Source organism: Gossypium arboreum, chromosome 13, assembly GCF_025698485.1.
Source record: "Gossypium arboreum isolate Shixiya-1 chromosome 13, ASM2569848v2, whole genome shotgun sequence".
Taxonomy (NCBI): domain Eukaryota; kingdom Viridiplantae; phylum Streptophyta; class Magnoliopsida; order Malvales; family Malvaceae; genus Gossypium; species Gossypium arboreum.
Genome location: NC_069082.1, coordinates 114,541,631 through 114,555,969, shown reverse-complemented (window position 1 = coordinate 114,555,969; position 14,339 = coordinate 114,541,631). Strand labels below are relative to the sequence as shown.

Here is a 14,339-nt window from a genome sequence, read left to right as displayed (position 1 = left end):
TTCAAAATTTTATTTTTCCGCTCTACATGAAAACTGTTTTCAAATCAAATTTTTTCCAACATAACATATCATGAAAATCAAATATAAAAAATGCCAACTTTATACTACACTTAGTTGTCCTAAAGGCATGCCCAAACTTTATACTACACTTAGTAGTCTTGAAGGCATGTCCAGACTGCTTTCCAAAGTACCATAATTGAACTCTCCCTTATTACATTCCATTACAAAAGAAACTTAATAAGTGCTTGTTCAATGCTCTTATCATAAGCGTGTTAACCTCATATGATATCATTAATCTCTTTGGGTTAAATTCATTCACCCAATATGATCTTATTTTATCTCTTGGTAACCATTACATCTTCCTTTATAAAAAAAGTCAATTACTAAAAAATAGTAATTAAATCATTTTTCCTAAACAAATGACTTGTTGCCACATCCCTTTTTTAACAACCATGTAATGTCAATGAGAGGATATCATTTACCCTTATAGGACCATGATTCCAATGTTGTGGAATGAGGCTAAATAATGCAGAAGTTGCATACCTAACGTACTAGCTTTTGACTCTTTAGTTATTTAAACTCAGACTTTTAATACATCAAAGTATACGAGTCACACATACATAGTAAGTCACTTACTCAATATTGATGTAAATCACACTATGAACAACACAAGTGAATTAATCCATAAATGGATTTAGGATTAATTTAACTTGGATCCTATTTAGACTTGTCAATGGGCTAGGCCGAAGGCCCGCCCAAAAAGTAGAAGGGTTTGAGCAAAAATATATGACTGAAAAATGGGCTTGGACAAAAAAATAAGACCAGGGTCAAGTAAGCTTTTTTTGGCTCGGGCTCGACCCTACCCAACTCGAATTTGCAAAAAAATGTTGTTTTTATTTTTTTGCCATTGTTTTTTCATTGTTTTGCTATCATATTGCTATTATTTTGTTGTTATTACTTAGATATTGTATAATTCTTGTTTTATTATTAATTTTGCTACTATTGTAGAGGTATTTGGTTGCTAAGTTGCACTTATCTTTGTGTTATTTAAGTATTCTTTAAAGTTTTTTCCATTTGTTAGGAAACATTTATTTTAATGTTTTTAGTGTATTTGATGTATGATATTTTTAAATTTATTTTTATATAAAATAATATAAAAATTTTAGTATGGGCGAGTCGAGTCAGGCTCAGTTTTAGCATTTTTATTCTGGTCGGGTTTGGGTAAACTTTTAAGCCCATTTTCTTGGTCAGGTTGGGCCTAGAAAATGAGCCTAAATTTTTTACTTGACCCGACCTGGCCTGGCTCATGGACAACTCTAGTCCTATTCGATGTATTGTCAATCCAAACAATCACATCTATGTCTCTATCTTTCAGGAGTGAACCACTACGATACCCAAGACAATGTATCTCCTCATTTGGGCTTGATAGATGGCACAATAGTCCTTTAACTAATTTGCTCAGTTTCGATTCATCAGACTATGGACCTTTTAGATTACCTACTGTGAAAAATAAAATAGAATAAAATAAATAAAAATAAAGAACACATAAATTTTACGTGGAAACCCTTTCGGGAAAAAAACCACGGGCAGAGGAGAAGAAAATTCACTATGTCGAAAAATTTTTACTCAAATACAAGAGGAATAGACTATGTCTATTTATAGGCTTGCAAAGCCATATTCTAGTAGGATTGAAACACCTTATCCTAATCAATATAAAATAGATGAAGTTTAATAAGGTTTAAAACCTTATTCTAAAATAAAATAAAAGAAGTCTAGTTCTATATGGATTTTACTTTTATTTTATTTTCCATCGTATTTTATTTAAATAAGAATTTGGGTCACTTAATTCTAACAATCTCCACCTTGACACAAATTCTCAATGAACAAGTTCTTCATCGCGAACTTTCAATAAACAAGTTCTTCACCTCTTCCAAAAACCCTTAAGGGTTTAACTTCAACAATGAACACCAACCAAGTCTAAGCAATGCTCAAACTTGGTTATAGGAAGTGACTTAGTCCTCATATCTGCAGGATTTTCATGAGTGCTAATTTTGCTCACAACAATATCACCACGAGCAATAATATCACGAACAAAATGATACCGAATATCAATGTGTTTTGTTCTCTCATGAAACATTTGATCTTTTGTAAGAAAGATGGCACTGATTGTCACAAAATCTGTGCTGATTTGAAGGTCTTCATTGAGTTCACTAAATAGTCCCTTCAACCAAATAGCTTCTTTACAAGCCTCATGAATCGCCATGTACTCAAACTTCAGTGGTAGACAAAGCGATCGTAGTTTGCAAAGTGGCTTTCCAACTAATTGCACAACCTCCGATTGTAAAGACGTAACTTTGTGAGAGATCTTCTTCTATCAAGGTCTCCAGCAAAATCAGCATCAACATACCCTATAACTCCATCTTTAGTTCTTCCAAACGTAAGCAAACATTAGTAGTGCCTCGTAAGTATCTTAAAATCCATTGAATCGCTTTCCGGTGTTCTTTACCGAGATTCGCCATGTATCGCTAATCGCACCGATGTGCATATGATAAATCGGACGTGAACAAACCATAGCATACATGAGAGATCCCTCGCACTAGAGTATGGAACATGTGACATGTACTCAATCTCATTATCGATTGAGGAGATAAGGTAGATGAAAGTCTGAAATGGGCTGCTAAAGGAGTACTAACAGGCTTAGCACTCTGATTTAATGTGCCCTTTCTTCTTGCAGAAGTTGCAAGTTTTACCTCTGTTTGAAGATTTCGATCTACCCTTAGATTTACCACGAGGATTCCGTTCTGTGTTCTACCACGATCATCATCAACATTCCGGTCTTGTCTCCCACGAACAATGAGACCCTCTCCCGAGAGTTGGGTTTAACCACAAGATGCTTCATCTTATCATACGAGGTTAAAGAATCATAAACCTCATCAACTGTGAGAGACTCGCGGCTATATAAAATCGTGTCTCTAAAGGTTGAATAAGACGAGGCAACGAACAAAGTAGAATCAACCCTAGATCTTCCTTATCATCTTGAACCTCCATGGCCTCCAAGTTTGAGAGAATTTCTTTAAACACTGTTAAGTGTTCGTGTCTGACGCACCTTCCTCCAAACGATGAGCATAAAGACGCCGCTTCATATGCAACTTGCTTGTTAGAGTTTTCGACATACATATTTGTTCTAGCCTCTTCCATAATGCAATGGCGCTTTTCTCTTTCATCACATCCTGCAAAATTTCGTTGGACAAATGCGATGTAATTGTGTTAATGCCTTTCGATCCTTACGCTTCTTCTCTTCATCTGTTAATGTCGAAGGCATCTTATCTATCCTAGCAGGGCATCCTCTAGATCCATCTGCAAGAAGCGCTTGCATCTTAATTTGCCACAACGCAAATCTAGTGTTGCGATCCAACAGCGGAATTTCATACTTCAAAGACGCCATTACCGTGATCGAGATGAATAACCCGGAAGCTCTGATACCAATTTGTGAAAAATAAAATAGAATAAAATAAATAAAAATAAAGAACACATAAATTTTACGTGGAAACCCTTTCGGGAAAAAAACCACGGGCAGAGGAGAAGAAAATTCACTATGTCGAAAAATTTTTACTCAAATACAAGAGGAATAGACTATGTCTATTTATAGGCTTGCAAAGCCATATTCTAGTAGGATTGAAACACCTTATCCTAATCAATATAAAATAGATGGAGTTTAATAAGGTTTAAAAACCTTATTCTAAAATAAAATAAAAGAAGTCTAGTTCTATATGGATTTTACTTTTATTTTATTTTCCATCGTATTTTATTTAAATAAGAATTTGGGTCACTTAATTCTAACACCTACTAATACGAGTTGTCTTTTCACATTACGATCCGACCACGTAATGCAACTTAGTATTAGTTAAATGTTAGGCAATCAATGAGTCAATATTTGCTTATGTTTTATTTTGTGTGCAAAAATTGTTGATGACAAATGCAAATGGTATTAATTTGAACAATAAAATTTTATTTTAAACCAATTTATTCGAAATATTACAAATATAAATGATGAATAAATTTGATCTTACTCATGATTATGTTGACATCCTTGGTCCGGCAATTCCTATCTTGATCTTAGTTTTACTTTTATCTTATGTTAGTATTTATTTATTGAGTATTGATAGAAGTGATGTATTGTAGGTTGGCTAGGTTTATCTCTTATATTTTTTTATCTTTCTATTTTGTGTTCATCTTAGGCTTGAAGCTTTTTGAGCTATTATAACAATATGTCCCTTTGAGATTTGAGCGGTTATAAAGTGACACAATGAAGACCTAATGTGGTATTGAAAAGAAAGCAATAAAATGTTGCGCATGATTGAATTCTGTTTAGGAGAATTGAAAATTGTATAAAATATAGAGTGTATTCTCCCTTTTAAGTTGTGTTGTGCTATCTTGAGGCCAAGTTTTATAAGACTAATAACTTGATGTAATTGTTCTTTTTTTTTAGTTCTTGTAGTTGTCCATTAAATGGTTGTAGGTTCATGGGGAGGGTTTCATTTCAATTAGTTTGTGAACAGGGCTGAATCCAAGGGGGAGGTAGTGGCCTTGGCACCCAAAATGGTAAAATTACTTTCAAAGTCCCTTGAAAAATTATAAAAGCTATAAGTTAGTATAATGATAAAATTATCTTTTGTCCCCTCAAAAAATATAATTTAATTTTGGACCTTTAATTTTTTTTTTTTTGGCTTCACCCTTGTTTGTGAGCATCATCCTCCAAAAGGTCATTGGTGTGCCAAAGTAATATGTGCATATTTTAAGGAAATTTGTACTAGATATCTGCTTTTAAGGAATAGTGCTTTACTGATTTGGCAAGGCGAACTTTGTGGAAGTATATATTTGACATTATCTTATTGAGAAAATTTGCTCTACCAGTTGACTAGTAGTTTTTGACAAAGTTAATTGTTTGACTTGATGTTTTCCCTTGAAGGATTATGCTTTATTGATTAAATGGGAGTAGATCTTTGAGAAAGTTGGTTATTTGGCTTGATGTTTTCCCTTTGGGGATTATGCTCTACCAACTAAGTGGTGGAAGATTTTTTAGGAAGCTAATTGTTTGACTTGATGTTTACCCTGAAAGATTATGTTCTACCGATTAAGTGGGAGTATATGTTTGAGGAAGTCAATTGTTTGATTTGAGGGATTATACTCTTTCAACTAAGTGGGAGTATATGTTTGAGGAAGTTAATTGTTTGATTTTTGAGAAGTCAATTGTTTTGACTTAATGTTTTTCCCTAAGAGATTATCTTATATCGATTAAGTAAAAATAAATATGAGGAAGTCAACTGTTTGATTTGAAGTTTTCCTTTAGAGATTATGAATTATTAATGATTAAGTGGGAGCATATTTTGGAGGAAGTTAATTATTTGACTCAATATTTTCCTTCGAGAGATTATGCTTTTTAGGCGAGACATATATTATTATCTGCAACTAGTTGAATTGTGATGATGTGGGAGATTTTCTAAAAAAAGGTATCATTAATAGTTGATTAGGTAATGTGTTTGTTGGAGAAACTATGTATAAACATACTGTTTTTCATGATTTTTTATTGATTTCGTGTATCGAATGATATGATTGCATGATATACGAAACGTGTGGCACGATGTAAAGGTACTCTTATAGCTAATTGTTTATTTTTGAAAAATTATCTTTTAAAATTTGTTTGAATTGAATATTTTATGAATAGTTTGTTCAAAAACAAATTAGCCCCAAAAGTTGTACCCAATTAACACTTTGATACCTAAAGTTTCAAAATGTTATACCTATTATTCCAATGCTTAGTTACATTAAAAAAATGACGTGACACGCTCCCAACATACCACGTCGCACTTTTTTGTGTGAAATAAATTCAAAAAAGGAAAAATATTGAATTTATTTCAAAAAAGGAATTAAACCACATGGCACATTTGAGAGCGTGCCATGTCAGTCTTTTAACAAAATCGGGTTTCGAAATAAATGGGATTTTTATTCATAAAAAAGGCCAATACAACTATCATGGACCTAAAAGCCCATAAGATACAACAAATCAAGCCCAAAGCCTAAGCCCAAAATGTATAAGCCCTATAGAAACCCTAGATATTAATAGCATCGCCGTCTCCCCGTACACAGATGAGTAGGGGAGCAAGCATCATAAAATTGTCGAGAAGTCGTAACACTAGCCTTAACAATAAGCTTGCCTTTGATGGGCCAAGTGAACATGAATCCCAGGGTAAGAAAGACGTTAAAATTGCCGCAACGTTGATGATAATCGAACCAAGGTCGAAAAAAGCCTTCAGTAATCAACCATAACAACCAATAGAGGAAACCCTGATGCGATGACACCATCAGCCATCAAGGAACATGATTAGCCAAAACTTCAGGGAGATGTCAGCGTCACAATAGACAAGATAAAAGCTTTGCAAAGCAGAAAGAAAAATAAAACGACCTAGAGTGGAGTCTCACTAGTTGCCGGAGTGATGGACAATAGCAAAGTAGGCAAAACCATGGAGATCCTAAGCTCAACCTCTTGTCAACGTATTATGGCTGGGAACGGGAAAATAATGAGGCCTAGAGTTACTATGCCAAAAATGGACGGTGGTTGTAGATGTAAGCAAAGCCAGTCTGACGTCCACTCATAGTTGAGCCAAACCCAAATGATTTGAAAGAAAGAAGAAAATGAGATGTCTAGATAGAAGGAAGAGAAAATTCACAAAGTGATGTTTTGGTACAGATTTAGGGGCTAATTATAGTTTAACCCAAAATAAATATATATACTTTAACACTTAATTGAACTCGCAGACTAACCATTGTTTTAAATGTCTAAATATCAATATATATCTTTTCATAGGATAAAAACCTCAGTTGCTCAAGTTTTTTAAATCAAATCTTTACTTTGTTGGTTTGTCCTTCGTGTTGGTCATTAGTTGCAACTTCTTCAACAATATTTTATGATTTTTTTATTTCAATCTACAATATTGTGATTTTTGTTTTGTTCACTATATTTTCTCTAAAAGCAGTGATATTTTAGTTTTTAGTTTCTGATCTCATTCTAGCATATATATGTAATTTGCTAAGGTAAGAATGCTACCAGATCTAGCGAAACTATTCTCAGTGGTCCTTATCATGGTCAAGCACAGTGATAATATTTGTAAAATTGAAATATGAAATGATGAGGAGGATATGTCATGAAAGACTTGGGCTCTTGGTCATCGTTAAGTTAATCTAATAATGATGATGATGATGATGATAGGATAAGGTACAAGTTTCATTGATTTAATTAAGGTAATAATTTTTATTTTTTATTTTTAAATTTTGTTAGTGGTTACAGTCAATTTATTTGTTCATGTTTTGTGAGATTATTTTACACACAGATTTATAGATCAATTTGTAGTGTTCTATGTTTGTACTATACCATGTGTTTGTATTCTTATGATTAATTGTACCCAGAAATAATTTCTTTAAGACACGGATTTGGTGGATATCAATATCGAATAAAGAAATAAGAAAAAAACTCTCTATCTCAATAGCCACACGTTCATCTCCCTCAACAGTCTCAAAGCTTTGAACTTATTTTAAATTTTATTTTAAAATATGGAAACCCCACCTTTTTCCTGTTCTTCTCTTCTTTACACTCTATTTTTCATTTGATTCTGCCGAATTCTTTAGATTCTTTCTTCAATTTCAAAATTAGAAAGAAAAACCTTTTATTTCCTCTCAAGCCCATCAAGTTTAGAACCCTAATTTTACTCTTTTTGAAACTCAGACAGTACAAATTTCGCGGATTCCTTTTGGACAAATATACTCACAATCATATATATATATTTCAACAACAAAAATAAAATCGAAATCTTAGAGTCTGAATAATAAATCCATTGCCTTCTTTAAGTTTAAAAATGCTTTTAAATTGAAGATTTTTAATTATCTGGGTTGATTTGAAAGTTTGATTTTCCTTTGAAGCTTTGAATTTTTTTTCTTTTTGAAATTTGGGGGAACTCATTTGTTTACCCTAAAAAACGGATTTATTTGATTTCCTGCCCATCAATTAGTCCCTACAAAAGCCAAAGACCCCAATTTAGATTTCTTATGAATTTTTAGATTGGCTGCTTCAATGTCCGTTGAAAGGTCATTTGAAGCCTGGGAAGAGGTCCAACGCCATGGCCAGGACCTTGCCGATCGGCTAGCTCAAGGTTTTACTTGTTTAATCCAATCCCACATGATCCCACCTTCGTTTCCATGGCCAAATCCTCCAAAATCCAAGCTTTTTGACCTCGAGTTCCCATCCCAATCCTTTGGTAACAAGGATTTTGGTCTTCCCATTGATAATTCTGCTATTTTTGACATCGGAGATATCGGGAACAGGATTGGCCAAGTCGGGGCGGACTTTGGTGCTGGCTTAAACGGGTTGGTGCAACAATTCTTTCGGAGGTTACCGATCCCGCTTCGAGCTGAGGAGAGTGCAGTTGTGTCGGTTAGAGGTGATATGAGTGTGAAAGGGCAGAAGGCTGAGGTGGGTGTTAATGATATGGAGGGTTTGGTAGGATTTTTGGATTCAAAGGATTTTGGGTTTGTGGGTAATGAGAGTCATTCGGAGGGAGTGGGAGATGAGGAGATTCCAGGGTTTAATTTGAAGTCTGCTGGACTACTTGGGAGACCACAGGTAAAGCTTGGTACTTGAATTTATGAACTTTGTTTGTGCTAAATTCTTGAGAAATTACTGTTTAGCTTATAAGATTGATTTACTAATTGCGGCAAGTGCCGATACGTAAGAAGCAATTTCAATCCTAAATTGTCATAAGTAATAAGTTTAGTAAATGGAAATGGGGTTGTCTATTTTACTTAATTGATGCATAGGTTAACTTGTTCTCGAGGATTTTCCTTTACAGCCAGAAGGTTTAAAACTGATGGGAGAGTAGTAGTTAGTATTATATTTCTGTTCATGGTGAAATATAATTGCCATTACCTCTGATAATTCTTTTTCAAGTTCGAAGTTAACAGTAAGTACTTTCTATAGAGGCATCTGTTTGGCCTAAGTGTTAGCTACTATATGCATGAATATTACCTGTTTGACCTAACTGATGGGAGAGTGGTAGTTAGTTTTATATTTCTGTTCATGCTGAAATATGATATGCATCTAATTTTGTTGTGCACACACCTTTATTAATTATTTCTAAGACAGGTAGGAACAAATACATATCTTGGGCTTGCCATTAGCTAGGATAGGTCTTTTTCAAGTTTTAAGCTAGCAGTATATACTTTCTATAGAGGCATGTGTTTGGCCTAATGTAGCTACTATATGTTATGAATATTATCTGTTTTTTTTCCCTTCATATGAATAGAAGTGATAGGGTTCCTTTTGTTTCCATATTGTGAAATGAATGTGGAATTTATGTGTGGTTTTGAATTGGTTGATTTCCTCACACTTTACATTTTTTTTACTACTACTATTGCATGTATGTCTTAATTGTTTTGTTTTCTCATTGTTAATCTTTGGTTGGCTTCAGGGAATTATAAATATTACCTCAACATTTGAGAGTAGAACACGAGATTTAGAAAGTTCTTTGGTTGCAAGGGGAGACCTATGGAGAGTAGAGGCATCAAATGCCAATTCCACATCAAGGAATGATAACTCTTTATTTCTTATCCAGCTTGGACCAGTGCTCTTTGTACGAGATACAACACTTCTTTTACCAGTTCATCTATCAAAGCAACATTTGCTTTGGTATGGTTATGATAGGAAGGTATGCTAATCGTTTCAGAGAACAGTTGGTACTAGTACATTTTTTGACAAAGGAAATTGGACTACCCTGTGAATTGCATTTATGTTCTGTGAAACTTAATTTTGCAGTGTCTTTGGCACAAAAATGTCAACAGTTTGTGCTTAATGTGGTAGTATTAAGGTTATCTGATCTATTGCTTGATGATGCGAATTTCTTCTGAATCAAGCAAATATGGGATGAAATTATTTCAACTCTCTCCTTTTCCCCTCTCGTCTTCTCTGTATGTCCTTTGATCTCCGCTGTAGTTCATGTTTGGTCTAGTTTTATGGTAAAAAACATGAAACAGTAAACACATTTCTTTGCGAGTCTCCAGAGTAGTCCTTTAATTTCTTTTTCACCCAATCTTGGATTTTTTTCTGAGCTCATTTAATCTGCTTAACTATTTTTATATGACTAAATTTCAAGCTCAAGCAAGTGTTGCTTAAGTTAGGATAAAAATATTTCAAGTTTTAGTTTTAATTCTATAACATTGATAGTTTTTACGTTCTTTTCTCCAAGTTTTAAGTGTCTGGATCAATTTAATTTACTTTTGCTCGATAAGAGGCACCTAATAATTTTACATAGTAGTGCTTATATTGAAACGTGAAAGCAAATAATATGGCTTGAACGTCATGTTTGGATATTTTGCTAATTGTTATCTTTTCTTGTCAGTTCTTATTTGATTATAATCTATTTGGTTTCAGAATGGAATGCATTCTCTTTGTCCTGCAGTATGGTCAAAGCATAGGAGGTGGCTATTAATGTCGATGCTCTGTCTTAATCCTTTAGCATGTGTAAGTTGGCAGCATTTACATCACTTTCTAAGTGTTTATGCTTCTGTTTCAACAGACTGAGTTTCCAAAATATTAGTTACTGGAATTAAAATATTCTAAATTTCCACCTTTCTTGTTTCTAAGATAACTATTATCTATAATAGTGGAGAAACCTAATTTTTCTGTTTTACTGCACACTTAAGAACAGCGGTTTGTACTTTTATCATCTTCCTAGAAACAACCTTCATAGTAAGTAATGGACTGTGGTGATAGCTGAGACAATCCTCCTGACTTCTTAGCTTTCTGCACTAAATATTCAAGAAAGTTTTATCTGCTTGAGTTGATTTTCTGACATAGACAATCTCTTTGCCATGTTTACTCTCCTTTCTTTTATTCAGTCGTTTGTAGATTTGCAATTTCCAAATGGACAGTTGACCTACGTATCTGGTGAGGGGCTGACAACAAGTGCTTTCCTTCCTCTTTGTGGGGGCCTTCTTCAGGCTCAGGGCCAATATCCAGGGGAAATGAGATATAGTTTCTCATGCAAGGTCAGTCTTGAGCTCTTACTGCCTGCCAACATGACAGGCATCAGAAGTTGTAGTTATTTAGTTTTTCTGAAACAACTTTGGCGTAAGGATTCACCATTCTATTTTGGGGTGCCTTCTGTAAGAGTGCTGAAACTTTTTGTTCGGATATTTCATCAGAATAAATGGGGAACTCGTATCACACCAATGGTTCTATGGCCTGACAATTCATTTGCACTGGGTCTTTCACAAGCCTTGGCTTGGAAGCGGTCTGGGCTCATGATGAAGCCATCCATTCAATTTAGGTGAGATTCTCCTTATTTGTGTTCATTTGCAACGGTTTAGAGTTCGTAAATCTATGTCTCCTTGCCTGCACTTACAATTCATGTTGAGGAGTTTTATTACCTTTCATACACTGCCTTTCAAGATCTTCATTAAGCCTTCTTACAAATTGCATGAATTTCTTGTAAATTGAACCTGAATTGCATGATTTTCATACATATGAATTCCACCTTCTTAAGTATTCAACATGACAACTTTTCAAGGTCCATAAATTATAGTTTTTGTCTTGCATTTCGTGTAATCATTGGTAAAATACTTGAGACTTGAACTTCTGTTTGTGGAAAAACAAATTTCAGTTGGGTCATTTAACAAGTTGTTTCATATTGCTTCTGCACAGACTTTGCTCTTCCTGTATGGTTCCTTTTTCCCTTTGTTTCACTTTATTTATATATTTCTTCTGGTTATCATGTGATAGTTGTTTGTATGTGTTACATCCTTCAAGGTCTTTACTAAATTGTTTCCTACATCGATGATCAGCTTGTGTCCAACATTCGGTGGAAGTAATCCGGGGTTGCGAGCAGAAGTTATTCACACAGTGAAGGATAATCTCAATCTGATATGCGGCTGTTCTTTGGTGGCACATCCTGCTGCATTTGCATCAATATCAGTAAGTTATTACAATCCGGATCTTCTTTTAAAGCTTATTTCATCTATAAAACTTGTTTGTTTGCATTTGCAAAAATTGTGAAATATCAGCTTCTGGAATTTTTGAGCTTTGACCCTTTTCTCAACTTTTCCTCTCGATGATGATGTTATTCCATTGTGCCATCGAGTTCTTTTTCCCATTTGCTTGCACTTGCATCTTCATTGAAGATGAATTGCTTGGATGCTCATATTCATGTTTTTTATAGCTCATGCTTCTGTTGTGTTTACCAATTACACAGCTTGGGCGTTCCAAGTGGAACGGAAATGTTGGGAACTCGGGGATAGTAGTAAGAGTTGACACGCCGCTGTCCAGTGTGGGACGTCCATCCTTTTCTCTTCAGATAAACAACGTAATTGAATTTTGATAAGTTTGACACCCAAAGCATGGTGTAGAAGTGTATATATAAAGTGTCATGCACGTAGACAAATGATATCACATGTGAATACCACGATGTTACCTCTCTTAACTACACTAATTTCTGATCCAAGTTTGGATATTCATCGCTCTTTTTTCTTTTGGTTTCAAATTCTACGTTTTACTTCTTCCTGCTGATTCTTGTTCTATAAATATCAGGTTAAATTTTGGTTTATTTTTTCTTTTCCTTAAAAGTCCTAAGTGCTGTGCATGTGGGACATTAACTTGAAAAAGGAAAATGTTTAGTTTGTACTTTGTGGTTGGATCAGGAAGGTCCTCTATAAGAACGAATTTTCACTACGTTTTTGGTGTTTAAGATTGTTGGATTTGAACTCTAATTATCCAAATTAAGAGTCGAAAACCTTATTAAGAAATCAAGTTTATATTGACAGAATTTTCACACGTCATTCACTCGCAATTCTCAATCGGAGGACAACACATAAAAAATAATTAAATTTTATTTAAGCTTATAAAAAGTATTATAAATTTATATATTTTTTAAAATTATATAAATTTATAAAAGTAGAGAAAACATAAAAATTCTAATGAATTACAAAAATAGTAATTTTTTAAAAAACAAAATATTATATATAAATAACAAAAATAGTTCTGAAAATTAAAATCTTAATAACATAATGAACATATGACAATCGTTGGATAATGAGAATAGTTGTCAAAATATTTATACTGCTAATATGTAGTTGTTGGATAATGAAATTTTAGTTTTATATTATCTAACTGTAGGTTAAAAATCCAAACTATTATACTGTACTTAAAAAATTGGAGATAAAAAAATGAAAGTAATAAATTATGAATAAAAGGAGAGGGTCTCATAATTTTCATTTTATCTGTGGAAATTCGGAAACATTTAATCAACATGAAAATGACCCAACGACCTGATTATTCCTATTATTCCTATTATCCAACGATTGATATGATGCCACATATTTATTTTGATTTTAGGGTTTAATTTCTCAAATGAGGAAGTAATAAGTGCTTTTTTTATAATTTTTATAATTTTATAAATAATCTATAATTTGATAGAATTTTTTCTTTTTTTATGAATTTTATAAGTTTTTATGATTTTATATATATAAGTTTTATAAATCTATTTTTAATTATTTTATAAAATTCCAAAATTTTGATAATATTTTAATAATATTTATGATTTTTATAATTTATTGAGTAAAAGTAAGAATTAAATTAACCGTTGCCACATATCTCACAATCTGATTATTCCGTCTATTAATTTTATGGATTAAGTCTTAATTAACTTTTTGGTTTTTCTCTAAGAACAAAATGGATGTGCACAAGGCAAAAATGAGGCTATTTTACCCATCTAATCTAAAAAATTTTAATATTTATAAAAATGACCCTGATTCAAAAACATTCACCAAAATAACCTGAAATGAATAGTAGATTTAAGTTTTGAGAACCCAATGGCTGTCACTACCTAGTGTTTTGGCCGCATCATTACTTGATGATTGTGTCAAGCTTTAAAAAAAAAAAAATTGAGTTTGGGAACTCAATGGCCGACACCAGAATATTTTTTTAAATCGTATCATACTGGTATAAAAAATACAAGTATTTAAAAAAATTTTGGTTCTGGCCATGTAATGGCCGGCACCAGAGACATTAAAAAAAAAAATTTTGTGTTAGCCAGTAGATAGCCTGCACCAGATACAATTTTTGGTTCCCAATGCACTTTTTTTTTTTACTTTGGGACACTGATGGCCGGCACCAGTGTATTTAAAAAAAAATTGGGTGCTTGCGCCGGCACCAAGTTCAATTTTTGGCTCCAATGCAATTTTTTTTATTTTGGAATATTGATGGCCGACACCAGTGTATTTAAAAAAAAAATTAGTGT

At 33.3% G+C, this 14,339-nt stretch overlaps 1 protein-coding gene across 1 annotated transcript; it reads left to right on the top strand.

Moving 5' to 3' along the window:
- The first annotated feature begins 7,454 nt into the window (after positions 1–7,454).
- LOC108461100 (uncharacterized) lies at positions 7,455–12,584 on the top strand. The gene is made up of 7 exons (XM_017760796.2): positions 7,455–8,674; positions 9,519–9,755; positions 10,478–10,567; positions 10,945–11,094; positions 11,251–11,375; positions 11,890–12,019; positions 12,297–12,584. The coding sequence occupies exons 1-7, from the start codon at positions 8,126–8,128 to the stop codon at positions 12,420–12,422; spliced, it is 1,407 nt and encodes a 468-aa protein (XP_017616285.1). The 5' UTR covers positions 7,455–8,125; the 3' UTR covers positions 12,423–12,584.
- Positions 12,585–14,339: the final 1,755 nt, after the last annotated feature.